General features: G+C 45.4%; 1 protein-coding gene across 8 annotated transcripts in view; it reads left to right on the plus strand.

The window, feature by feature from the left end:
* Positions 1-24,765, plus strand: part of THNSL2 (threonine synthase like 2) — a 145,662-nt gene extending 120,897 nt beyond the window's left edge. For all 8 annotated transcript variants that reach the window (XM_073649154.1, XM_073649152.1, XM_073649156.1 and 5 more), the window contains exons 4-9: positions 9,857-10,009; positions 11,519-11,749; positions 15,208-15,353; positions 15,440-15,565; positions 17,378-17,529; positions 19,321-24,765. In XM_073649154.1, coding sequence (XP_073505255.1) covers positions 9,857-10,009; positions 11,519-11,749; positions 15,208-15,353; positions 15,440-15,565; positions 17,378-17,529; positions 19,321-19,519 — 1,007 coding nt within the window. In that variant the 3' untranslated portion in view covers positions 19,520-24,765. The remainder of the gene's footprint in view (positions 1-9,856; positions 10,010-11,518; positions 11,750-15,207; positions 15,354-15,439; positions 15,566-17,377; positions 17,530-19,320) is intronic.
* Positions 24,766-26,504: the final 1,739 nt, after the last annotated feature.

Here is a 26,504-nt window from a genome sequence, read left to right on the forward strand (position 1 = left end):
GAGAGAAAGAAGACAGAACAAGAGTAGAGAAGAGAAGCAGCATAGCAAGAAACATCAGGAGCTCTGTGGGGAGCAGTGTTACAAGGAGTCAGGGGCTGGCAGCTGCAGAGCTCGCCCTGACTGAGAAGATTTCTAACCGGACCCGGAGTCCGAGGCTGTGGGGACTAACTCCTACCCAGCAGCAGAAACCGTCCGGCAGAGGATTTCAGGTCCTCTGGCCCAGAAGCCCGAAGGCACGGTCACACGCGTGGGACCAGCACCGCCATCGTGGAGCGGAAGCCATTAGAAGGCCCCGAGTCACCGGCCATACGGGTGAGCACTACACGGTACACTCAGGGACGTGGGCTACTTATTCCCGCCTCTAGCAAGGTAGCCAGAAGAGTACAGTTAGTTGGGAAGGCCTACAACTCCGCCTGGCCAGGGGAAATCCCATCTGCTCAAGGACTGACCAGGCCCCTATCACTAGCAAGTACTCCGGGAGGGTCTATCTTTGTCACCAGTAAAGACCCTGAACTACACCGCACCGTCTCTGAGTGGTTCCTGCTACCCCCATCATCCACGTCGGCTGCCCTGAGGCCATACCCCTCCCGTTGGGGGTTATACCATCCACGCTGCACCATCCTTCCACCGGCCTCAGCGGTCTGCCCTGCAGCGGCAGCTCCATAGCTGCATTCAACGGGTGGCGTAGTCACCAACCATCTACTGCTAGTACATCGCCGCTCAGTTTGACTCCCTGGGCACGGACCGGGTTGCCGCCACGAGACTACAACCCTCAAGAGATCCGGCTCTGGGTAAGCTCCCGCGTGCGCAACGCAGCGCGACACAGGCCCAGGGGCGCGTCAAGTTTGGCGTAGTCGGCAGGATCTCGTGCCCGCAACCACCGGGTACTGCGTGCCTGAAAAGCAAAGACTGTTCAAACTTACCAGTGGTGAGGTTTCCCGCCATCCGGCGCCATCTTCTACCTTCTTCCCGCCATCCGCGAAGTTTTCCCGCCATCCGGCGCCATCTTCGACCTTCTTCCCGCCATCCGTGGAGTTTTCCCGCCATTGGACGCCATCTTGAGGACGCCGCGCGGGAAGAAGAGGGGCGTGGACTCCGAAAGCGCGCGAGAACTGAAGCCCCGCCTCACGTCCGGACGTTGCGTAAGGTCCTGGAAGGAGCCCAGAAGACGCCGACGTCACCGGAGCGCGACGGAAGGTCCTCAACCCTGACGATCCACTGCGGAGCCGCGGCCTACGGAACAGGATCATCGCAAGGTAGGCCACGGTCCACTAGGGGGGAGGAAGATGTCGGATACGGAGGAGAGCTTCACTGCCTCAACCCCCGCCAGCGCCACCGCTGCTGCAGTTATGCCCTTCACCATGCCCTATATCCCGGGAGCAGCTTGGCTACCCCAGTACTCAGGGGAGTCACATACCCTGCATGACTTTAGAGAAAAGCTGGATAGCCTCTTCCAGGTGTACCCCCTCACAGAAGAGCAAAAAGTGAGCATCCTGGTGGCCCAACTAACTGGGGCAGCCAAAAGGGAAGTAAAATCCTGGCCACCTGGGAGGAAGACTGTCGCAGGGATACTAACCCGGCTGAAGGACACCTTTGATACCCGCACCTCAGCTGAGATTAAGCTTAGATTCTACGGGTGCAAGCAGCGAGCGCATGAGAGTATAAGGGACTATGCGCTAAACCTACAAGAGGCCCTGAGGGCCATAAAGCAGACCGACCCTGATGGGGTGGGAAACGAGGACAGGCTGTTGACTGAACAATTTATAGAGGGTTTATATTGCAATGCCCACCGAACCCAGTTGCGGGCAATGGCCTTACAGGATCCCCATCTAGACTTTGCACAGTTCAAGGACAGAGCCATCCGGGTGCTCCGAGAACCGGCACCGGGTGGCGTTGTGACCCACAGGCGCCCAGCTATCACTTACCACCAGGAGGCGGCGTCCTTGTCGGCAGGGCCTGTGGGAGCTGATGCGCAGGCTTTGGACAATGACCCGGCTCCAGACCTACGCCATCAGGTCCAAGAGCTAGCTAAGAGCGTTGCTGCGCTAACCCGAACTGTGCAGTCTTTACAGGTTTCCACCCCAGGGAAGATCCAGTTGGCATCCGGACCGGAGGACATCCCGTGGCGTCGACCAAGGAGGACCCCACCGGCCAGAGGAAGACCCAGTGACCGATACAGCGAGGACGGACGACCCATCTGCCGCCGCTGCAATCAACCCGGACATATGGAAAGGTACTGTTCTTTAAACGGGCACAACCTGGGGTAGAGGGCCAACCCCCAGGAAAAAGATCACCAGGCCCATCGAACTGGCGCGACAGATATGTGGGAGGACGTCCAGTCTTGCCTGTGGTACTGGATGGCATTCCCATGAGTGCCCTACTGGACACCGGGTCACAGGTCACCACCATCCCGTACGTGCTCTTTAAGCAGTACTGGAATGACTCGGATATTACCCGCTACCCTGACGACGACTTGAGTATCATCGCCAGCAATGGCCAGCCCGTGCCACAAATCGGATTTAAAGAGGTGACCATCAAAATCGGTAGAGTCGAACTGGCAGCACAGGGACTGATCATTGTAGACATTGACAAACATGAGAGCCACCCAAAAATAACTCTAGGAACTAATGTAATTGAGAATTGTCTTGCAGAAGTGATTTTCCTTCTACAGCAGGTTGCCAAGAACGCCAGCTCCGGCGAGCAGCGAGTGCTCCAGAAAGAGATCCGGGCACTGATGCGACGGCAACAGGTGGAACTCTCCGGCGGTGAGATTGGTAGCGTAAGAATGTGTGACCCTTTCCCTATTGCCATGCCCCCAAAAAGTGAAATGATGATTTGGTGCCGGGCAGCTATTGGTCTGAGAGGTAGAGATTACCAGGCAATGGTAGAACCAGTTTACTCAGACAGTAGGCCCACCATTTTGACAGCACGGGGGGTGGTCAATGTACGCCATGGGAGGGTGCCCGTTCGCATAATCAATATCGGGGAGAGGGAAGTGTACCTGCCCCGGTATGCCACGCTAGCAAAATTATATACCATCAACCAAAACTCTATACAGTCTGTGGAACCCTTGCCTCCATCTCACCCGGAGGGAGGTAACGGCTCTAAGAAAGTAATGGAGGATTGGTGTCAGCAACTACACTTGGGAACTGACTCCACTCCCTCCCACCAGAAACAGGGAGTCTACCGGGTGGTTCAAGAGTATGAGAGAGTGTTTAGTAAACACCCGTTAGACTTCGGGCGAGTCAAGGGGGTAGAACACGGCATCCCCACGGGAGATCATCCTCCCATAAAAGAGAGGTATCGACCCGTACCCCCTGCACATTACCAACACGCCAAGGGGATGCTTAGAGACATGAAGGAGGCTGGGGTAATCCGGGATAGCTGTAGCCCCTGGGCAGCCCCGCTAGTTTTAGTCAAAAAGAAAGACAACACCATGAGGATGTGTGTAGATTACCGGAAAATCAACCGTATCACACACAAGGATGCGTACCCCTTACCAAGGATAGAGGAGTCATTGGCTGCTTTAAGGTCTGCTAACTTCTTCTCTACCTTGGATCTCACTAGCGGGTACTGGCAGGTTCCTGTAGCAGAGGCGGACCGGGAGAAGACCGCATTCACCACCCCGATGGGACTTAGCGAGTTCACCTGCATGCCGTTCGGACTCTGCAACGCCCCAGGAACCTTCCAACGATTAATGGAGTGCTGTCTGGGCCACAGAAACTTCGAGACGGTCCTGTTGTACCTGGACGATGTCATTGTATACTCCAAAACTTATGAGGACCACCTGAAACACCTGGCGGAGGTGTTCGAAGCTCTGGCGAGTTACGGCCTAAAGGTGAAACCCTCCAAGTGTCACCTCCTGAAACCAAAGGTGCAGTACCTGGGACACGTGGTGAGCGCTGACGGAGTGGCTCCCGACCCCGATAAGATCACCGCAATTAAGGGATGGCCAAGCCCCTCCAGCGTAAAAGAAGTGCGGCAGTTCCTCGGGTTGGTAGGCTACTACCGAAGGTTTATTCCCGGTTTCACCAAAAAGGCAGCGCATATGCAGGACCTCCTGATAGGCCAGTCCCGGAAGGCCAAGAACCAGAAGCCGCCCTTCAAATGGGAAGAGCTAGAAGAAGAGTCCTTCCGCCAGCTGAAGATGGCCCTCACGGGGGATGAAATCTTGGCGTACCCGGATTATAGCCAGCCCTTCATCCTCTACACCGACGCCAGTAACATCGGGCTAGGAGCCGTACTGTCCCAGATCCAGCAGGGGAAAGAACGAGTAATCGCCTACGCCAGCCGAAAACTGCGACCCACTGAAAGGAACCCCGAGAATTATAGCTCATTCAAGCTAGAGTTCCTGGCCGTGGTATGGGCAGTCACTGAGCGCTTTAAGCATTACCTTGCTTCTTCCCGGTTCACCGTGTACACGGATAACAACCCGTTGACACACCTGGACACGGCAAGACTCGGTGCCCTGGAGCAGAGGTGGATGGCCCGTCTGTCCAACTACGAGTTCATAATCAAATACCGGGCAGGGCGCTCCAATACTAACGCGGACGCCCTGTCCAGGATGCCCAACCTGCCGGACGAAGGAGAAGATCCGGAGGGACTGGAAGAGATTGAACTCCCTGCGTTCCACCGTCATGGGACTATCCAGTATTCCCACCGGGTAAGGGGTAAGCAGGCTGCTACGTTGAACCCCTTACCTCACTACAACTGGGCGGAAACGCAAGACAGCGACCCTGCCGTCCGACTGGTGAAGGAGATGCTGACTCGGCCGGAGGCTCGCCTTGAACCAGACGCTCCGGAGGAAGCCAAACAACTATGGGCAGAGAAGAGTCGACTGTTCCTTTACAAAGGGAAGTTGTGCCGCAGAATGGTTAACTCCCGGACGCATGAATTACTCTGGCAAGTAGTGGTGCCACGAAGAGACGCAGCCATGGTGATGGAGGCATACCACGACGGAGCTGGACACTTCGGGTGGAAGAAGCTGGAGTTCCTGCTGCGCGAGCGATTCCACTGGGTAGGCATGAGGGGAACCATTGAGAAGTGGTGCAGAGACTGTGGCCCGTGCAACCTGAGAAGGAAGGACCGCGCCAGCCAGAAGACTCCCCTGCAGTCCATCGTCACCCGGCAACCGTTGGAACTGGTAGCCTTGGATCATGTAAAACTGACCCCAAGCAGAAGTGGCTACGTCTACGCGTTAACCATCGTGGATCATTACTCCCGGTTTCTGGTTGTCGTCCCCGTCAAGGACTTAACGGCTCAAACAGCAGCTAGAGCCTTCCAGCAGCACTTTTGCCGTCCACACGGGTACCCGGACCAAGTGCTGACGGACCAGGGACCTGCCTTTGAAGCGGAGGTCTTCCAGGAATTCTGCAATCTGTATGGCTGCCGGAAGATAAGGACGACACCCTACCATCCGCAGACTAATGGACTTTGTGAAAAAATGAACCAGGTGGTAATGGATCTTCTAAAAACGTTGCCCCTGGAAGAACGCAGTCTGTGGCCTGAAAAGTTGCCCGATCTGGTGGACCTATACAACCACATCCCGGTAGGTTCCACCAACTGTACCCCGGCTTACCTAATGAGAGCAAGACCTGGTAAGTTACCTGTTGACCTGGAAATGGGAGTCCTGACACCCGAGGACACTTCACCAGAAACAGACTGGGACACAGAGAGGCAGCAGCAGTACCGGAGAGTACAGGAGAGCGTGGAGCGAAGTCTCTGTCAGGCTAGGGAAAGACAAGAGAAATCTTATAACCAGTATGCTCCCGCTGTTCCCCTGGTACCCGGAGAGCAGGTCTTGAAGAGGAAGAGACGGCTCCACAAGTTGGACGACCAGTGGGAGAAGGACCCGTACACCGTACTGCCCTCAAGCCACGAAAACCCGAAGGTCTGTACCATCAGTAAAGACGGAGGGGAAACCACAGCCATTGTATCCCGGGACCACCTGAAGAAGTGTCCCGAACAACTGAGGAACCCTGAAGAGGAACAAGAAGACCATCGACCCGTAGAGGAAAGGGAAGATATGGTTAGTACCGTGCTCGGGGACTTCCCTCGGTCTTGGACTCAAGTCAATGGTGCAGTTGTGGTACCCGTACTCACCTTCCTCCAACCATCATCCCAAGAACCTACGGAGCAACCGGTAGAGCTGGAAGAACAGCCGGTCCAGGAGGCAGAAGACTCTACACAAGCAGACCCGGAAAGTCAACCCTCTGCTTATAGTGAGCCTGCCATACCCCTAGTGAGCCAGAGGGCCCATAGACAGCTGCCCAGTTTACCCTTGACAGCTCCTACACCCTGTAGTTCGGGGCCAGACAGTCAGCTCCGTAGGTCCACTAGGGCCACTAGAGGCCAGCTACCCGCACGTTGGAGGATCTAAATGTTTAAGCTATCTTATAATGTTTACTTGTTTATAGTTGCTTGTGTATAATTTTGTGTTTCTAGTTCTTTTTAGGAGTCCTTGGTGGATTTACCGGGAATCCTTGTACATAGTTGGAGCGTAACCCAGGATGGACTAAAGACTGTTAAGGACTCGGGGCAGGACAGGCCCCTACCTGGTTACGTCTCCCTGTTTTGGTGAAATGGACACCTTGCTTTTCAAAACTGCACCCGGTTGCGGACACACCGTAACCATCTTATGTGTTTTTCTTATTGTATTGTTATTGCTATACCTTGTTATGTTTTTCTAAAAAATATGTTTAGTCCCGGAGTACTAAATTTCACTAGGGGGGAATGTGACACCCCAGGGGTCTGGTTGCCACAGTGATAGAGATATTACGTCTGAGAGCAGGTGGGAGGTCCTTTGGTCAGGGATCCTGTGCATGCCACACCTCCTGCCCAGTCTTGGGAGGGGAAGGACTTCCCCTATATAAACCCGGGGCTGAGGCAGAGTTAGTGAGAGAAAGAAGACAGAACAAGAGTAGAGAAGAGAAGCAGCATAGCAAGAAACATCAGGAGCTCTGTGGGGAGCAGTGTTACAAGGAGTCAGGGGCTGGCAGCTGCAGAGCTCGCCCTGACTGAGAAGATTTCTAACCGGACCCGGAGTCCGAGGCTGTGGGGACTAACTCCTACCCAGCAGCAGAAACCGTCCGGCAGAGGATTTCAGGTCCTCTGGCCCAGAAGCCCGAAGGCACGGTCACACGCGTGGGACCAGCACCGCCATCGTGGAGCGGAAGCCATTAGAAGGCCCCGAGTCACCGGCCATACGGGTGAGCACTACACGGTACACTCAGGGACGTGGGCTACTTATTCCCGCCTCTAGCAAGGTAGCCAGAAGAGTACAGTTAGTTGGGAAGGCCTACAACTCCGCCTGGCCAGGGGAAATCCCATCTGCTCAAGGACTGACCAGGCCCCTATCACTAGCAAGTACTCCGGGAGGGTCTATCTTTGTCACCAGTAAAGACCCTGAACTACACCGCACCGTCTCTGAGTGGTTCCTGCTACCCCCATCATCCACGTCGGCTGCCCTGAGGCCATACCCCTCCCGTTGGGGGTTATACCATCCACGCTGCACCATCCTTCCACCGGCCTCAGCGGTCTGCCCTGCAGCGGCAGCTCCATAGCTGCATTCAACGGGTGGCGTAGTCACCAACCATCTACTGCTAGTACATCGCCGCTCAGTTTGACTCCCTGGGCACGGACCGGGTTGCCGCCACGAGACTACAACCCTCAAGAGATCCGGCTCTGGGTAAGCTCCCGCGTGCGCAACGCAGCGCGACACAGGCCCAGGGGCGCGTCACACCCACCTCCCAAAACAGCTTATACTGCTTTTGGTGCACATACCTGTCTCACATGTCCTAGAACGTTCCTGATTCTTATGCTTTGTAATTTACAATCTGTTCTTTTTTTAGTGTGCAGTTCCTCTCAGCATTCTTCCAGTACTATAGGAACTGGAACTTCTTTTCTCTTAATGCCAAGCATGAATTCCCTGCACTGGACTGAAAGCTTATTTCTTTGTCATGTCTGTATGCAATTTGACATACCAGGGACAGGGAGAAGAGAGACAATGCACCACCTCCGCCCCCACTTTCTGTACAGAGACAAAGACCCACCCCCACTTTCTGCAGCAAGACAAAGACCCACCCCCACTTTCTGTACAGAGACAAAGACCCACCCCCACTTTCTGTACAGAGACAAAGACCCACCCCCACTTTCTGCAGCAAGACAAAGACCCGCCCCCACTTTCTGCAGCAAGACAAAGACCCGCCCCCACTTTCTGTACAGAGACAAAGACCCGCCCCCACTTTCTGTACAGAGACAAAGACCCGCCCCCACTTTCTGCAGCAAGACAAAGACCCGCCCCCACTTTCTGCAGCAAGACAAAGACCCGCCCCCACTTTCTGTACAGAGACAAAGACCCGCCCCCACTTTCTGTACAGAGACAAAGACCCGCCCCCACTTTCTGTAGCGAGACAAAGACCCGCCCCCACTTTCTGTAGAGACAAAGACCCGCCCCCACTTTCTGTAGAGAGACAAAGACCCACCCCCATTTCTGTAGAGAGACAAAGACCCGCCCCCACTTTCTGTAGAGAGACAAAGACCCGCCCCCACTTTCTGTAGAGACAAAGACCCGCCCCCACTTTCTGTAGAGAGACAAAGACCCACCCCCATTTCTGTAGAGACAAAGACCCGCCCCCACTTTCTGTACAGAGACAAAGACCCGCCCCCACTTTCTGTAGAGGGACAAAGACCCGCCCCCACTAAATAGAGCTTCATTGTTTCTAAAATGGAATATCTGATGCCTGTAGTAGACACTCTCATTCTTTACTGAACCTTTTCTCCAGTTTCTTCTTCGGTAATGTTCCCAGCTGGGATGTTCACCAGTGAACCAAGTTTCAGGATGGATTTCATTGATTAACACTTCTTTCACATTAGTTTACCTCAACAGATTATCTTATTTAAAAAAATTCAATTTTATGTGCCCTATTAAGGAGTTAATAGAGAGGGGGTTCTCTCTTCAGGATCCTCAACTCTTGTCCCGTGTAGGGAGAGATGATGAAGAGTGTCTTTCCCTTTGGAGGACCTACTCTGTTCTGCAGTACACTGATAACACATTGATATGAGCAGATACTAATCTAATATATTTAAAAAAAAAAAACTCAGAAAAACCTATAATTAAAAGGGGTTTTCCATATTTAGGAATTTTTTTTTTTACTTAAATATATGTAATTTGAGCTAAAAATAATTTTTGTAATTGGGTTTCATTAAAATTTTTCCACCGTTTGCCCTGCACATCGGGTAATCGACATAGCAAATCAGAAGAACTATACTAAATTTCTAATTGGGGGTATTTGCTAATATTATTATTATTATTATTATTATTACACCTACTACACATTGACATAGGATCTTGGACATGGGAATACCCCTTTAACAGAGAATCCGTCCGTGTCTTTTTCTGTGCTCCTCTTAGCCAATTTATAACCACAGACAACTTCAAAGTTGAATTTGCGAGGAAACAAAGAGCCTGTAAAGTTCAAACTGTGCAACATTCTTAATGAAACCAAATTGTAAAATAATTTTTAGCTGCAATTACATGGATTTGAATAAGAAAAAAATTGTTAAAAAAAAAAAATTGACCATCCCTTGAGGATCCTATGGTGGCTCCTGGTTCTGGCACCACAAATCCCTCTAACCAATAATGGGTACTGTGGGCATTCCTCATGGTAAACCCTGAATCATATCCTCTGGTGGCCCAATTCCAGTCCGTTGAGGCATGGCACTGGCAGCGAAAGGGTTAGCCGTAGTACTTTTTGTGGTGTTCCCCTTTAATACCATTATCCCATGCATCCATAGTAAGCAGTGATACTTATTACATATACATCTTTTACTTTCTGCTTCTTACATTACCTCTCAGGGACATCGGGAGACACGGGGAGTGCTGCCATCGAGGGCGTGCGTGGAATTCCCAATATCGATATCATTGTTCTCCTGCCACATGGGCGGTGTACGGAAATCCAAGAGCGACAGATGACCACAGTCATTGAGGACAATGTCCACGTCTTTACTGGTCCGTATATACAGTATGGTTAAGTAGTCCATAAAGAACAGCAGCTCTTCTGACGTCTGTTTTAGTAAATGCTTAATTCTTTTAGTAGAATCCAACTTTGTGCCATCCCTCTGTTATTCCTCCTGGAAATGAGGTGTGTCTATAAAAACTCTGATATTGTCCAATCAGTGTCTGATTACATAGTGCCATGCCCTATTGACATAGAGAATAATAATGCCCAGTTGTCCATTTATTCATAAATTTCCAGGAGGAATAACAGAAGGATGGTACAACGCAGAGTTCCAGGAATGTTGTAAAATGAGGAATAATAGTATTTACAATAACAGTCATGTCAGGAGAGATGGCAGCCCCCATTAAATAAAAATCCCACCTCTCTTTACCAAATTCAGGATCCTTGATCAGAATCTGATCGGAATATTATTGTATATACTAGTAGTATCCCATGCAGACAGTAATTAAAGGGGCTGTCCACTATATACTGTAATTAAATCTTCCCTATCGTTCCCTTCCTAATTTATGTAACTGTTATTATTATTTTTTTTTTATCTACTTCCGGTTTGATGACTCTTCGTTTGAGAATTCCCAGTGCATGCTGGGATGTTCAAACAAAACATCATCAAGAGGAAGGTGCTGTGGTCATTGCTGCAGCCTCTGTCTACACCCTGAAATAAAGCACCAGTGATGTCCATTTCAGGTGCTGGGCTAGTCCCTGCTGTACTGAGCATGCATCGCTTGTCAATTCCAATTTATGCTCAGTATGATCTGGTCACCGTGTGATATTGTTTTCAGTGCACAGTGACAGTGCGCTCCCTCACTGACTCTAAAGAGAAGTGATGAGCTGGCAAGAGAGTGAACTGTCAGTGTGCATTGTAAGGAGAGAATGCGGCAAGCAGGGACCATCCCTGCCCCAAAACAGATGTTACTTTTGGGGCAGAACTGGTCCCTACTCATCGCATTCTCTCCTTACAGTGTGCACTGACAGATCGCTTTCTTGTCAGCTCGTCACTTCTCATCGAAGCCGGCGAGGGAGTGCACTGTCACTATGCACTGAAAAGAATATCGCACAGTGATAAAGGCAGCTCGTACTAAGCATATGTCGGAATTGACAACTAATGAATGCTCAGTACAGCAGGGACTAACCCAGCCCTTGAAAAGTACGTCATTGACGCTTCGTTTTAGGGTGGGGACAGAGTCTGCGGCCCCGATGACGCTCCATTTGAGTATCACAAAATGCACTGAGGATTCTGAAATGAAGAGTCACCAAACAGGAAGAAGGTAAAAAGAAAAACTAAAGCATTTAGAGTAGAGAGGGAACGGGGGACAGGGGGATTTTTAATTAAAGTATATTAGAAAAGAGATTAAATTATAACAATAAATAGACATTTGGGATTAAAATCAATGTTATTTTAGGACCACACCCTTAAAGTGTTTCCTCACGTGCATGAAGTATTAGTGACGTGTTCTTGTCAAATTTTTACATCTATCCGGTTTTCAATCATTTTTGTGTAGTTGATGGAACATCAGATGAGCTGGATGAACCCATCAAAAAGCTCTTCATGGACAATGGATTTGTGAAGAAGCATAAGCTGATGAGTATGAACTCTGTGAACTGGGTACGAGTAATGGTGCAGATTGCCCACTTCTTCTATGGGTATTTCCAATGTGCAGCCGCACAGACTAATGATGCGCTCCCTCCAGTGGAAATAGTGGTACCGACAGGTGGAGCTGGGAACATTACAGGTAAGATGTGTTAGATTAGATGAATATTTTCAGAGTTGGCTTTAAAACAAGTCTACATAACATATACCGTGCCTTGTGAAAGTATTTGGCCCCCTTGAACTTTTCTACTTTTTGCCACATTTCTGGCTTCAAACATAAAGATATAAAATTCAAAATTTTTGGGGAAGAATCAACAGCAAGTGGGACACAATCGTGAAGTGGAACGAAATTTATTGGATATTTTAAACTTTTTTTAAAAAATTAAAAACTGAAAAGTGGGGCGTGCAATATTATTCGGCCCCTTTACTTTCAGTGCAGCAAACTCACTCCAGAAGTTCAGTGAGGATCTCTGAATGATCCAATGTTGTCCTAAATGACTGGTAATGATAAATGGAATCCACCTGTGTGTAATCAAGTCTCCGTATAAATGCACCTGCTCTGTGATAGTCTCAGGGTTCTGTTTCAAGTGCAGAGAGCATCATGAAGACCAAGGAACACACCAGGCAGGTCCGAGATACTGTTGTGGCGAAGTTTAAAGCCGGATTTGGATACAAAAAGAGTTCCCAAGTTTTAAACATCTCAAGGAGCACTGTGCAAGCGTTCATATTGAAATGGAAGGAGTATCAGACCACTGCAAATCTACCAAGACCCGGCCGTCCCTCTAAACTTTCATCTCGAACAAGGAGAAGACTGATCAGAGATGCAGCCAAAAGGCCCATGATCACTCTGGATGAACTGCAGAGATCTACAGCTGAGGTGGGAGAGTCTGTCCGTAGGACAACAATCAGTCGTACACTACACAAATCTGTTCGTTATGGAAGAGTGGCAAGAAGAAAGACATTTCTCAAAGATATCCATAAAAAGTCTTGTTTGAAGTTTGCTACAAGCCACCTGGGAGACACACCAAACATGTGGAATAAGGTGCTCTGGTCAGATGAAACCAAAATCAAACTTTTTGGCCACAATGCAAAACGATATGTTTGGCATAAAAGCAACACCGCTCATCACCCTCAAAACACCATCCCCACTGTCAAACATGGTGGTGGCAGCATCATGGTTTGGGCCTGACTTTCTTCAGCAGGGACAGGGAAGATGGTTAAAATTGATGGGAAGATGGACGGAGCCAAATACAGGACCATTCTGGAAGAAAACCTGTTGGAGTCTGCAAAAGACCTGAGACTGGGACGGAGATTTATCTTCCAACAAGACAATGATCCCAAACATAAAGCAAAATCTACAATGGAATGGTTCAAAAATAAACATATCCAGGTGTTAGAATGGCCAAGTCCAGACCTGAATCCAATCGAGAATCTGTGGAAAGAGCTGAAAACTGCTGTTCACAAACGTCCTCCATCCAACCTCAATGAGCTCGAGCTGTTTTGCAAGGAAGAATGGGCAAGAATTTCAGCCTCTCGATGTGCAAAACTGATGGAGACATACCCCAAGCGACTTGCAGCTGTAATCGCAGCCAGAGGTGGCGCTACAAAGTATTAACTCAAGGGGGCCGAATAATATTGCACGCCGCACTTTTCAGTTTTTAATTTTTAAAAAAGTTTAAAATATCCAATAAATTTCGTTCCACTTCACGATTGTGTCCCACTTGTTGATTCTTCCCAAAACAATTAGAATTTTATATCTTTATGTTTGAAGCCAGAAATGTGGCAAAAGGTAGAAAAGTTCAAGGGGGCCAAATACTTTCACAAGGCACTGTATCCTTAATAACTTTGTGAAAACCTCACATTACTTATCCCGAGTTACATCGTGTATTATACCCCAGAGCTGCACTCACTATTCTGCTGGTGCAGTCACTGTGTACATACATTACATTACTGATCCTGAGTTACATCCTGTATTATACTCCAGAGCTGCACTCACTATTCTGCTGGTGCAGTCACTGTGTACATACATTACATTACTGATCCTGTACTGATCCTGAGTTACATCCTGTATTATACTCCAGAGCTGCACTCACTATTCTGCTGGTGCAGTCACTGTATACATACATTACATTACTTATCCCGAGTTACATCCTGTATTATACCCCAGAGCTGCACTCACTATTCTGCTGGTGCAGTCACTGTGTACATACATTACATTACTGATCCTGAGTTACATCCTGTATTATACTCCAGAGCTGCACTCACTATTCTGCTGGTGCAGTCACTGTGTACATACATTACATTACTGATCCTGTACTGATCCTGAGTTACATCCTGTATTATACTCCAGAGCTGCACTCACTATTCTGCTGGTGCAGTCACTGTGTACATACATTACATTACTGATCCTGAGTTACATCCTGTATTATACTCCAGAGCTGCACTCACTATTCTGCTGGTGCAGTCACTGTGTACATACATTACATTACTGATCCGGAGTTACATCCTGTATTATACCCCAGAGCTGCACTCACTATTCTGCTGGTGCAGTCACTGTGTACATACATTACATTACTGATCCTGTACTGATCCTGAGTTACATCCTGTATTATACTCCAGAGCTGCACTCACTATTCTGCTGGTGCAGTCACTGTGTACATACATTACATTACTGATCCTGAGTTACATCCTGTATTATACTCCAGAGCTGCACTCACTATTCTGCTGGTGCAGTCACTGTGTACATACATTACATTACTGATCCTGAGTTACATCCTGTATTATACTCCAGAGCTGCACTCACTATTCTGCTGGTGCAGTCACTGTGTACATACATTACATTACTGATCCTGTACTGATCCTGAGTTACATCCTGTATTATACTCCAGAGCTGCATTCACTATTCTGCTGGTGGAGTCACTGTGTACATACATTACATTACTGATCCTGAACTGATCCTGAGTTACATCCTGTATTATACTCCAGAGCTGCACTCACTACTCTGCCGGTGCAGTCCCTGTGTGCAAACATTACATTACTGATCCTGTACTGATCCTGAGTTACATCCTGTATTATACTCCAGAGCTGCACTCACTATTCTGCTGGTGCAGTCACTGTGTACAAACATTACATTACTGATCCTGAGTTACATCCTGTATTATACTCCAGAGCTGCACTCACTATTCTGCTGGTGCAGTCCCTGTGTACAAACATTACATTACTGATCCTGTACTGATCCTGAGTTACATCCTGTATTATACTCCAGAGCTGCACTCACTATTCTGCTGGTGCAGTCACTGTGTACATGCATTACATTACTGATCCTGAGTTACATCCTGTATTATACCCCAGAGCTGCACTCACTATTCTGCTTGTGCAGTCACTGTGTACATACATTACATTAGTGATCCTGTACTGATCCTGAGTTACATCCTGTATTATACTCCAGAGCTGCACTCACTATTCTGCTTGTGCAGTCACTGTGTACATACATTACATTACTGATCCTGTACTGATCCTGAGTTATATCCTGTGTTATACTCCAGAGCTGCACTCACTATTCTGCTGATAGTCACTGTGTAACATTTGTAAATCCCTCAGCCGGGTGTATTGCCCAGAAGATGGGTCTACCAATCCAGCTTGTGGCTGTGGTGAATAGTAATGACATTATTCACAGAGCTGTACAGCATGGTGACTTCTCTCTCGGGAACACGGCGATGACATTGGCTTCTGCAATGGATATTCAGGTAGTGATGACTGCACATTTTACATGTCACTTAGACTATGACAATATAAGGTTAGCTCAGCTTTTATAATGTCCTCTGCTGCACAGGAGCCCTATAATATGGAGCGGATACTGTGGCTGGCTGCAGATTCAGACAGTGCAAAAATCAAAGAATTGATGGCTGAATTTAATGGGAGGAAAAGGCTGAAATTACCAGAAGAGCTGCACGGAAAGGTAGAGTGTAAACCCATTGAAAAAGCCCATTCACATTACATTGTTTTCGGGTGCAGTATTCTAAGCTGAAAAATTCAGAATATATCTTTAGAATGTTCAGAGTTGAATTATTCCAGCTACCTTCAGCCGCCACTAGAGGGAGCTCAGGAGATTACTGCATACAGTGTATACATTGACCTCACTGAGAAACCTGTATGCAGTAAGCTGCTTAGCTCCCCCTAGTTGGGCATCCGCTTTGGCACCCATTGCAGCGTATTTCTTCTTCTTTATAGAATATTGTGAGTCTTATTACATCACAGGTTCAAGTTCTGAAGAGGGACTAAAATATATGGTAAAAATATTAAAGTTTGAATCCTCTTTTTTTGCCCATTCAAAAATAAAGAAATTAAAGACATATTTGGTATCATCTTATCAATAATAATCTTATTTATCAAAGTATATAATTTTTTCATCCATAAACGCCATAAAAAAAAAAAAAAATCGAACTGGCAAAATTGACATTTTTTGGGTCACCGCAACTCCTCCAATAAATGCAATATAAAGCAATCAAAACATCATACGTATCCCAGAATGGTTAGAAAAAACCTGCAGCTCGCCACTTAAAAAAAAAAATCAACCTCACACAGTGCAGATTTTTTTCAGTCACTAAAATAACAATAAAAAAAATTAATTATTGCCGTAATCGTACCGACCAGAACAATCATGCTCCCAGGTAATTTTTACTGCACAATGAACGTCATGAAATCGAAACCCAAAAAACTATTTCAGAATTGCGTTTTGTTTGTTTTTTTTGTTTTTTTTTAATTATTATTTTTTTCTTCACAATTTCACTTCACTTGGAATTTTTCCCCCCAATTTTTCAGTACATTGTATATTAAAATGATTTATGTCATTTAAAACTACAATTTTGTCCTGCAAAACTAAACAAACCCTCATAAGGCTGTGGGTGGAAAAATAAAATGTTAACACTCTGATTATAAAGGGGGGAAAAAAAATAATTTTTTTTCTTCATCTTGATGTTTTTTGCAGGGAATTTGGAGCTCTAAATCAGAGAAATAGGGCCCTGATTGTCATTAAAAAATATTAAATAAATCAGCTCACATTTAGATTAGATTACAAAAATAAAACATGATAGTAAAGAAGGAGTAACTATTCACTTTAATTAATCATTAAAGGGAATCTGTCAGCATGTAATCTGAGAGCACCATTATGTATGGGCAGAGACCCTGATTCCAGCGATGTATCACTTATCAGGCTGTGTGTTGTAGTTTCAATACAAGCAATGTTTTATCAGCAGAAGATTATCACTAGAGGACTAGGTCTCACGTGCCAGGCAGTCCAGCTAATCTGTGTTACCCCGCCCCCACCACTGATTGGCTGCTTGCTCGCAATGCACACAGGAAGCTGCCAATCAGTGGTGTGGGCGGGGTTATACACAGCTCAGCATTCTGACTCCTGCTACACCTACAACAGAGAAAACAGAGATTCTATCAAAATTGCAGCAAGAAAGCTAGTAAGTGATACATAACTGGAATCAGGGTCTCTGCCCCTACACCATGCTGCTCTCAGATTACATAGCAAAACCTGCTGACCGATTACCTTTAATATGTGTAAGGACAGGGATGGACAAAATGTTAGTGGCCAGATTGACCCCTCAAGGAGCCAATTTGACTTTTTTTCATTAGTAGATTGGCAAGTTTATTATAACTAATATAAAGCACTACAATTAATAGTAATACTACTTGTAATAACAAGAGTAATAATAGTGATTACGGCAGTAAGAGATTTCCACCGTCTCTCCATCTCCTACAGCTTCTAGGAATGATGAAATCTTGCTCAGTCACAGATGATAACATCCTCCAGACCATAAGACGCTGCTGGCAGGAGAACCAGTATCTACTCTGTCCACACTCCGCTGTCGCCGTCTATTACCATTATCAGCAGTTCAACATCAATCAAAACTTGTAAGAACTAATTTATTACAAGGAGTTAGCACGACTTGTGTTATTTTTTTTACATGACTTATTATTTTTACTATTTTTTTCAATATTTTTTAGGTCTGTACATGATGTCAACATTATCCTACTCTACTCATTTAGTTCATAATAAGCTCTGACCATCACAACATGTGGCACAGATTTCCATAGTCTCACTGCTCAGACAGTAAAGAATCCATGGTCTCACTGCTCAGACAGTAAAGAATCCATAGTCTCACTGCTCAGACAGTAAAGAATCCATGGTCTCACTGCTCAGACAGTAAAGAATCCATGGTCTCACTGCTCAGACAGTAAAGAATCCATGGTCTCACTGCTCAGACAGTAAAGAATCCATGGTCTCACTGCTCATACAGTAAAGAATCCATAGTCTTACTGCTCATACAGTAAAGAATCCATTGTCTCACTACTCACACAGTAAAGAATCCATAGTCTCACTGCTCACATAGTAAAGAATCCATAGTCTCACTGCTCAGACAGTAAAGAATTCATAGTCTCACTGCTCATACAGTAAAGAATCCCTGGTCTCACTGCTCTTACCATAAAGAATCCATAGTCTCACTGCTCTTACCATAAAGAATCCATAGTCTCACTGCTCATACAGTAAATAATCCATAGTTTTATTGCTTATACAGTATATAGTCCTACTGCTCTTACAGTAAAAAAAAATCTTCATTTGTGATTAAATATTCTTTCCTAGATGTAGAGGATACCCCCTTATCACCGTCGCAGGCCTATGTGTAATAAGATTATACAGATCTCTGTACTGTCCCTTATTATATTTGTACATTTTAATAGGAACGCCCCTAAGCCTTTGTTTTTCCAAGCTGAATAACTTCAAGTTTGATAACCTCTCTTGGTCCTGCATTTCACCCATTCCCTTAATAACCTTGGTCGCTCTTCTCTGCACCCGCTGAAGTTCAGCTATGTCCTTCTTACACACTGGAGCCCAAAATTGTACACAGTATCTAAGTGTGCCTACACTAGTGACTTGTACAGAGGCAAAACTATGTTCATGAGCATCTATACCTTTATTAATGCATCCCATTATTATATTTGCCTTGTAGCTGCTGGCTGGCACTGGCCACTAAAATTTAGTTTGCTGTCCACCCAAGTCTTTTTCAGTGACAGTTTTACCATTTAGTACATAATTGTGCATATTGTTTCCTTGCCACTTTCCATTTCTCAGCCCAAGCATCAAGCTGCCCCAAATCCCTCTTCTCTATGTTGATTACCCTGCAGAGTTTAGTATTGTGCTCAAATATTGAATTTTTCTCTGTATGCCCTGTACCAGGTCCTTAATTTATATATTAAAAATAAGAGGGCCCAATACTGACCCCTGTGGTACACCACTGTTAACTCTGAGCCAATAGTGTGTTGTATTAATAGCCAATGGTTTCAGTAAAATATGTCTTTATGGCATTAAATGACATGTCGGTGGAGTTTAGGCAAAAGAAAGCTTTTCAAGAGTATGTGTCGTAAAGATAAAGCCCTCTGCTCCCCATTGATAATGAGAAATTGAAGACATTTTCAATCTCCTTGCCCTTGCCCATTTATTTGAATGGCTAGTATGTGATACCGCAGAAAGAGCCCCCATAATAAGAATGTGTCATGTACGGCCCAGTATCTTTATGCTGTTTTAAAGACCAAGTATTTACATCAGTGACAAGTCCGTTTGCAAATTTTGCAGTTGACTAAAGACAGATTTTTTTGGTTAAATTTAATATAAATTCACAAAACTATCATATTTTCATTCCACAGACTTAGATGCTGTTTGGCCCCAGCATCATCTGCTAAATTCCAGGACGTCATTCTTCGAGCAGATCTTGTACCGGAGATACCGCCAGAGATCGAGGCATTGATGAAGAAGGAAACACGGTCCAGATTCCTCAAAAAGCAAGATGACTGGGAGAAAGTCCTGCGTGAGAAAATAGAAGCTATTGCCCAGAAGGGAATGTAAAAGTATCGAACACTCCACAAAGAGAAATGTTCATTTTTAACCCCCCCAGTCAGAGGCCTCATATACAGCCAGATTAGATCTCTTGCTTTGCACTGAGGAGGGGCAACACCCCTAAACATGTGTCTGAAAATGGAGTGTCTGGTTTGGCTTCTTATCTTAAGTCCTGTGATAAGGCTGTTAAAGTGTCAGTATTGACTTTTAGGATTGCTACATCCAATAGATGGCACCAGAGGTACTTTCCATCCAAAATTATTATTTTTTTTAATAACTTGAGATAAAATATAGATGTATTTGGTACCGACACAATTTCACAACCCATAACAAACCCTTCACATGTCTGGCATCTCTGCGTTCATACCGTCCCATCGAATGATATGAAATTGCAGTAAACTGGGTAAAACCTTACAAAAAATACTACTGAAACTTCTGTTTTTTTTAGCAGTCCTTTCCCCTCAATTAATAAAAGGTAATAAATAAAAAATATTTGCCCTGAAATGGTAGTGGTAAAAAATACAACTAGTACTACAAAAAAAATAAATGAGCCTACAGCTTTATCGAAAGAAAAATAAAAAAAGATATTGCACTTTTAATGTAAGGATAAAAAAAATTACAAAATACTTACTTGGTTATTAAAGTGGTTGCCCCTTTTCAGGAAACTTTCCTTCATAGGATTCAGGAGCTGTAAATAAAAAAAACAAACCAAATATTACTTACCCTCCCCCGGTCCATTACTGGATCTCCAGCACTGCTTGATCTCTCCTGTTTGTCTGCAGCAGTAAAGTCACATCAACAGAGCTGCAACAGTAACGTCACATCAACAGCGCTGCAGCCAATCTGTGAGCTCACCAGTTCTGCCTGTATATAATGTGCAATCACTGATTAGCTGCAGTGCTGTTGAGATGATGTCAGCGCTGCGGACAAATAGACATCGGGCAGAGGGACCCGGGGAGGGTAAATAATACAATCTATGTTTATTTGCAGCTGCTGTATCCTATGAAGGAAAGTTTTCTGAAAAGGGGCAGCACTTTAAGTTGACCAATGATAAAAAAGTGCCTGTTTAAGGGGCTAATCATGTTTTCTGGGGGGCCTAGCCAACCCAAGCCCGTGAGCAGCCTCTAGACTTCCATCGTTTTTTACGAGCACTTGTAGGTTTCTATACCTTTAATTTCTTGCATTGTACATATGGATTCTTCAGTTTATCATCCGTCCTGACTCCTAAACCCTTCAGGATGTGCTCTGATAGGTTTATTGGACACGTAGGAAGATATTTAGGACTAACCCTTTCCGATATGCCCTTTAACCAGATGGAGTGAGAATAGACCGCCTGTCCTTTATTGTGCATACACCGGTGATGTAAACTCCTGCACTTTTACCTTGTAAACTATCTAACAAATGGCTGTAATGTGAGACTTGCTTTACTTTATTACGAGAGATTGTTTTACTCATGACAAAGTCTAAAGTCAATGAACCTTTTATTAGCCGCCTCCAACTCAGAGAACCGGTTCTTAGCACAGGATCCGACTGTCATCATTGGCTTGTAGGACATCCTCACAGTAATTTAATGCTTATACCCACCAACATATTCCGCAGCGCTTTACATACATCATCATCACTGTCCCCATTGGGGCTCACAATCTAGATTCCCTATCCGTATGTCTTTGGAGTGTGGGAGGAAACCGGAGAACCTGGAGCAAACCCAGGCAAACATACAAACTTGCAGATGTTGTCCTTGGTGGGATTTGAACCCAGGACCCCAGCGCAGCAAGGCTGCAGTGCTAACCACCGAGCCACCGTGCTGCTCATACCTATGTACCCTTATGTGTGGCCAAGAGCTCACGAGTCAGCGACAGGAACCAGAGGAGCCGGTGTTGCAGATTCAATACAAGGGGCAATGAGATTATAGGGATCAGATCTGGGGTCTGGGTCTTGGATTGTGGTCTGAATTTTAGGGCTGGTCTTAAATTTAAATTTTAAAATCTGGTAGGGACCGAGTAACCCTATTCCTTGATAAACAGTCCACAAACCCACCCCAATGTCAAGATATGGATTAACACCCCACTCCTATAATCGACCACATATCCCCCATACATCACAAAAAAAAATAGTTTTTGGCAACTAGAAAAATGTCCGGTGATATGTGGCAAAAAGACTCCTGCCAGGTTCCTGGACCCAGATGCCTCTGCAACCTCCTCACCGCCTCCTCACACCTCTGTCCCCAGCTCTATGGGGGAAGCAGTCTACCAAACGTGACTTCTTGTGACGCACTGTGTGACACTGACATTATGCACCTTATATCCACTAGCATGGATCATATGCAGAAAGCCTTTTATTGGAAAATCCACATGAATGTGATCTGTTTTTTTCAATGCTTGATTTCCACAATACAGGGCAGGCTACAAATTTCTTCCCAATATTTTCCTTAAATTTGTAGTCAAGAATGGCGCATACATCCCGGCAGATGTGTACAGGTGCGATGTCATCCCAACGTAGAAGTAAGCATTACTGGATAACTCCTTTAAGGAGGACATCTCACCCGATTTAAAGTGGCCTGTGTTTGCTCTTCTTCTAGTCCCGCTGCTCCCCTGAGTATGACGTCTTTTGTTTTTTTTAAATCGGCAATCCGGTTCCAGAGATAAGGGTCTTCATATATAGTGCTAATATTTAATGTCTTTAATAACTGGGCGTGGCTCACAGAGTAATTATGCAGATCAACCTAAAGACACGCCCCCGAGGAACCATTAAAAAAAATTAGCATGAAATAAAAAGGCCCATATCTCTGGAACCGTATTGTAGATTTAGAAGAAATAAAAAAGAGAATACTGAGGGGAACAGTAGAAATAACATAAAGTAAGAATCTGGGGAGCTGATGATGGGTCTTCTTAAAATTTGTAAGTCGAGGCCAAGGAGAGGTAAGTCTGACAGTGTCGCATATAAATAGGTCGTCTTGTCGTCAGCAGATGGGTTCACACACTTTGATCAAAATGTGAACAAGGAACTTCAGTTGTTAAAGGTGTTATCCACCACTAGGACAACCCTTTCTTCACGTAACGTCTCTTGAGAATTGTCTAGAAGAGGACAGGTTTAGGAGGAGACATGTTTATCTGCTCCTGGAAAAGCAGCATCCAATATGGCTCCACTAGAGATGAGATAATAACCACTTATCTCCTTGTAAATCAAGCCTTTCCATCATACAGGAATATAACACATCACTCACTGCACAAGCATTGCCACTATAAAGATGTTAGATGGGTAACTATAAGTGGGCGATCCTAAAATAACACCGCAGAATACTGTGTTCATTCATTAGACATCATATATTGACAGCAGTCAAAGCTTCTTATTGTGTTTGATAGAAAACTCCAAATTTACAATGTTTATGCTGCTTGCATTCACCACTAGAGGGAGCACTGCTACATAAGCCTCTACAGTACCTGCTCTGCTACGTCAGTATCTGCTGTCAGCTCTACTACATCAGTCTCCACAGCACCTGCTCTGCTACGTCAGTATCTGCTGTACCAGCTCTGCTACATCAGTTTCCACAGTACCTGCTCTGCTATGTCAGGATCTGCTGTCAACTCTACTACATCACCCTCCACAGTACCTGCTCTGCTATGTCAGTATCTGCTGTACCAGCTCTGCTACATCAGCCTCCACAGTACCTGGTCTGCTATGTCAGTATCTGCTGTACCAGCTCTGCTACATCAGTTTCCACAGTACCTGCTCTGCTACGTCAGTATCTGCAGTATCTACTGTACCAACTCTACTACATCACCCTTCACAGTACCTGCTCTGCTATGTCAGTATCTGCTTACCAGCTCTACTACATCAGCCTCAGCAGTACCTGCTCTGCTATGTCAGTATCTGCTGTACCAGCTCTGCTACATCAGCCTCCACAGTACCTGCTCTGCTATGTCAGTATCTGCTGTACCAGCTCTGCTACATCAGTTTCCACAGTACCTGCTCTGCTACGTCAGTATCTGCAGTATCTACTGTACCAACTCTACTACATCACCCTCCAAAGTACCTGCTCTGCTACGTCAGTAACTGTAGTTTCTGCTGTACCAGCTCTTCTTTTCCAGACATTGTTTTTAACCCCTCTGCGCTCTAACTTCTCTCTCCTGCTATATATTTGTCACCTTTCCGTCACCCGAATCAGACACAACACCACAGGGAGATGGGTGAGAGGTGAATAGACTTTTAGAAAGTTTAGTGGCCACATTGTCGGTCCCCCAGTTTTCCTACAAACTGATATAAATGAAAAACACCTGATTAAACTTTAAATGATCTGAAAATGGAGGACAATTAATATATATATTTTTAAGGGGTGATCAAAATTTTAGGCTGAACTTCCCTTTTAACAAAGTTGAGATTGTTAAAGGGAACCTATAAATTCCCCAAACGCTCTTTACCTGTACATATATGGTCAATCTCTACAGGTTAATAGGGTTAGAAAGATGTCCGGCCACCTTACTGAAAGAGAAAATGAACTTTATTCCTCCTGGGTGCAGCCGACTTTCAGTCATTGAGGAGCGGCCAGCGTGGCTGTAGTCACCGCTCCTTGCACAGTGATAGGCGGATGAAAGAACGCCTTGGCAATTGTTAATTCACTTTTTTTTGTGCTGAGCCTATTTGATTATGAATATGTTATTATAGCATTAGAAGTGGCACATGGTAGGTGAGAGGCTCTGGTGCAGATTTTACACTGAGGCCCTGCAGCATGGATACAGATGAATGAGCAGTTCCAGATACTAAAGAGCAATAGTGACATCTGCTGGTAAAAGAACGGTACTGCACAGGGCTATATTAATTGAAAAATGAAAAAAAAAAAAAAAAATCATCAGTATGCTGGACAAGATTTTTAGCCATTTTTGGTCAATGTGTTCATTTTTACAATCCGTATGTTAATTTTTTTGTCCTCGTGCAGGGAAAAAAAAAATATGATTAATAAGCTTAACCCCTTCACCTTCCTGATCAGGCCAAATTTTACAATTCTGACCACTGTCACTTTATGAGCTAATAACTCTGGAACGCTTCAACGGATCCCACTGATTCTGAGACTGTTTTTTTGCGAGATATTGTACTTCCTGTTAGTGATATAGTTAGGCCGATATTTTTTGCGTTTATTTGTGACAATATCAGAATTTTGGTGAAAATTTAGCAAATTTCAAACTTTAAATTTTTATGCTCTTAAATCAGATAGTTATATTGTACAAAAATATCTAAATTAATAAATACAATTTCCCATATGTCGACTTTACATCTGCATCTTACATAATTGCTTTTGTTAGGAATAGTGTTGAGCCACCCCCGTAGTGTTCGGGTTCGGTTCATCAAACACCGGGATGTTCGTGGAACTGTTCGTCGAACACCTTAGAACACCGTTGAACATTGTTAAAACCAATGGCAGGCAAACAAAAATACATAGAAAACACCTTCAAAGGTGTCCAAAAGCTGACAAACTGCTCAGAAGACACTCTCTTTAAAAAAGCCGGCCGGCAATTCAGCAGCGGCATACACCGGTACTCGACAATTTAGACAAGAAGGAATAGAGCCTCACACATAGATTAGATAGATAGAAACATGTCAGTCACATATATATGAAGTACAGTGACAGTGTTGATTACTGTACTTGTCATTTAGTGTAAAGGATTTATTTAAAAAAATAATAGTGTTTTCATGCACTGTCTCTTTAAAAAAAACGGCCGGCAATTCAGCATCTGTACCCGACAATTTACAACAGAAGGAATAGAGAATCATACATAGATTAGATAGATAGAAACATGTCAGTCACATATATATGAAGTACGGTGACAGTGTTGATTACTGTACTTGTCATTTAGTGTAAAGGATTTATAAAAAAAAATAATAGTGTTTTCATGCACTGTCTCTTTAAAAAAGTCGGCCGGCAATTCAGCAGCGGTACCCGACAATTTAGAATAGAAGGAATAGAGAATCACACAAAATTAGATAGATAGGATGCGCCAATTCTGGCACTTAGCCTCGCTCTTCCACGCTGCCCTGGTGCGGTGGCAGGGGGTAATAGGGCTGGGGTTGATGTCAGCTTATAAGCTGACATCAAGCCCAGGTTAGTAATGGAGAGGCGTCTATAAGACACCCCCATTACTAACCCCATAGTCAAAGTTAAAAAAAAACACAAACACCCAGAATAAAGTCCTTTAATTGAAATAAAGACACAATCCTTTATTGTTCTAAATTAAACCATACTTACCATCATGCCCATTCCAGATGAAGCCAACGATCTCCTGCAATAAAAATAAAATAATAAAGCAACCTCATCTTTACCTTTCCATGGTTCCCACGACGGCTCCAGCTCTGCTACATCCACATGACAGGCTGGATCGCAGCAGAACACTGCCATCCAGCCTGCCATGCCGCAGAGACTGAGAAGCGCAGGCATGCTTGCGCTCCTCAGTGTCTCGCTGTGACGGCATCCGGATGAGCCGAGGTCATGTCCAATGAACTCAGCTCACCTCATGCACGTCACTGACAGCGTGGGAGAATTCTCTCTCGCTCACCGCATGCGGAATGTTTCTTCTGCTGGTTTACTTAAACACGGCATAAGCCCGTGTAGGATTTAACAAAATAAACATGGCGTCAACAACAGATAACCTATAACACAGTCTGTGCGCTGTGAGGATTCACCGGCTTCTGAGCTATTGTAGAATTTACAATAGATATCACTCATGTAATGTAAGAAGTGAAATCTTTGCATTGTACTATATATATATATTTCTCTGCGGTATCTGTGCATCATGAATGGTGCTATGTGTTAAAGGGGCCACTGAGACTCCTTTGCCCAGGGCCCACGAAAACCTGGAGCCGGCCCTGGACAGGATATTTAACTTGCCAAACCACACCCTTGAGGTGGAGATATGGTGAGTGTCCGTCCCACCCATCTCTTACAGCCACTCACAAAAAAAGCCAACCCTGTCATGGCTGATTAACCTCTCTCAGCATATAACAT

Source organism: Phyllobates terribilis, unplaced genomic scaffold, assembly GCF_046119375.1.
Source record: "Phyllobates terribilis strain yellow unplaced genomic scaffold, ASM4611937v1 Scaffold_1__5_contigs__length_1240528914, whole genome shotgun sequence".
Lineage (NCBI taxonomy): Eukaryota > Metazoa > Chordata > Amphibia > Anura > Dendrobatidae > Phyllobates > Phyllobates terribilis.